Genomic DNA, 1127 nt, shown 5'->3' on the forward strand with positions numbered 1-1127 from the left:
TATATATATATATATATACACACACACACACACACACACACACACACACACACACAGGCAAACACTCACACACACAAAATAAAATTTAATTTTTTTTAAATTTCAAAATAGATGACCAGAAGAATTTGATGGTTTCCAACATGAAGACATAAAAGGTAGAAGGGTCGGGGGTGCTAAGCACCCATTTGAACATTACACGTTGAACACATGTATCGAATGATCACACAGAAAATCCAAATACACCACCACCTCCACAGTAACAACAGCACAGTCAATGTGGTAATGAGGATGGTGATGCTAGGGGCTTAATCTGAAATGTAACCGGAAGGACATTCAAGAGCTTGGTGTCACAAAATCCCTTGTCAACATAAGATGGGTGACATCACAGATACTTAGGGCCCTCGCTGTTGTCTCTCTCTTTCCCATGCTGTGTCTATCTGGTGGTAGGTGACAATAGGCCAGATATGGAAAGTGAAAGTCAAACATGGGTTTACTGGCCCCAGCTCACAGGGCTTCCCGTCTGGAGCGGCATTCATCTTAAACTCCGTGGGCTCAGGTGCACCAGCCCGAGGCTGAGGGTCTCTGAGGATAGAGCTGTCCTGAAGACACTCCTGAAAGGAGATGTGCCCCAACAGTGTTCCTGGTTTCCTCAGCCCTGGGTACCACCTGCACAACCCCACCTCCTGTCAGTGTGGGATCTCGGCCTCATTGCCTGCAGCTGCCTGTGCCCCTCAGGTCTCCCCCCTGCCCCCGTCTTCTATGTCCTCTGAAGGAACCCCTTACCTGTCATGACTCCCAGCAGGGCCTCCAGGACAGCTTGTTCTCCTCTGAAAGTGACAACAGCCTGTACTTCACCTACAGTGGCCAGTCCAACACTCTGGAGGTCCGAGATCTCACCTATCAGGTAAGGGCACATGCCCGAGTTGAGGGGAGAGGAGTGGGCACCGAACAGAATGGGCAAGGAAAAGTGAGCGCACCTTGTCTACCTTATGCAAACCCACCTGCAGCTGGAGGTGTGGAAAGGGGCGGAGGCTCTGGGAAGTTGTCAAGATTCACTGTTAAGGCCTTTGGGGAATGTCTCTGGAACTCCTAACCTTAAAATTCAAAATCACTCTAAACATATATAT

The 1127-nt window shown here is 48.8% G+C and overlaps 2 protein-coding genes across 4 annotated transcripts in view; one reads left to right on the forward strand and one right to left on the reverse strand.

Annotated features, from left to right (window-relative positions):
• The window catches only part of Abcg8 (ATP binding cassette subfamily G member 8), an 18967-nt gene that overhangs the window by 3364 nt on the left and 14476 nt on the right, over positions 1-1127 (forward strand). For 2 of the 3 annotated variants that reach the window (XM_005354687.1, XM_013348991.1), the window contains exon 2: positions 800-904. In XM_005354687.1, the coding sequence (XP_005354744.1) occupies positions 800-904 (105 nt within the window). The remainder of the gene's footprint in view (positions 1-799; positions 905-1127) is intronic. The other variant, XM_005354686.1, reaches the window with a different exon arrangement.
• Positions 18-1127, reverse strand: part of Lrpprc (leucine rich pentatricopeptide repeat containing) — a 103516-nt gene continuing 102406 nt past the window's right edge. The window contains exon 39 of the mRNA XM_005354688.3: positions 18-56. The gene's annotated coding sequence lies outside the window, so the exon portion shown is untranslated. The remainder of the gene's footprint in view (positions 57-1127) is intronic.

Source organism: Microtus ochrogaster, chromosome 16 (assembly GCF_000317375.1).
Source record: "Microtus ochrogaster isolate Prairie Vole_2 chromosome 16, MicOch1.0, whole genome shotgun sequence".
NCBI lineage: Eukaryota > Metazoa > Chordata > Mammalia > Rodentia > Cricetidae > Microtus > Microtus ochrogaster.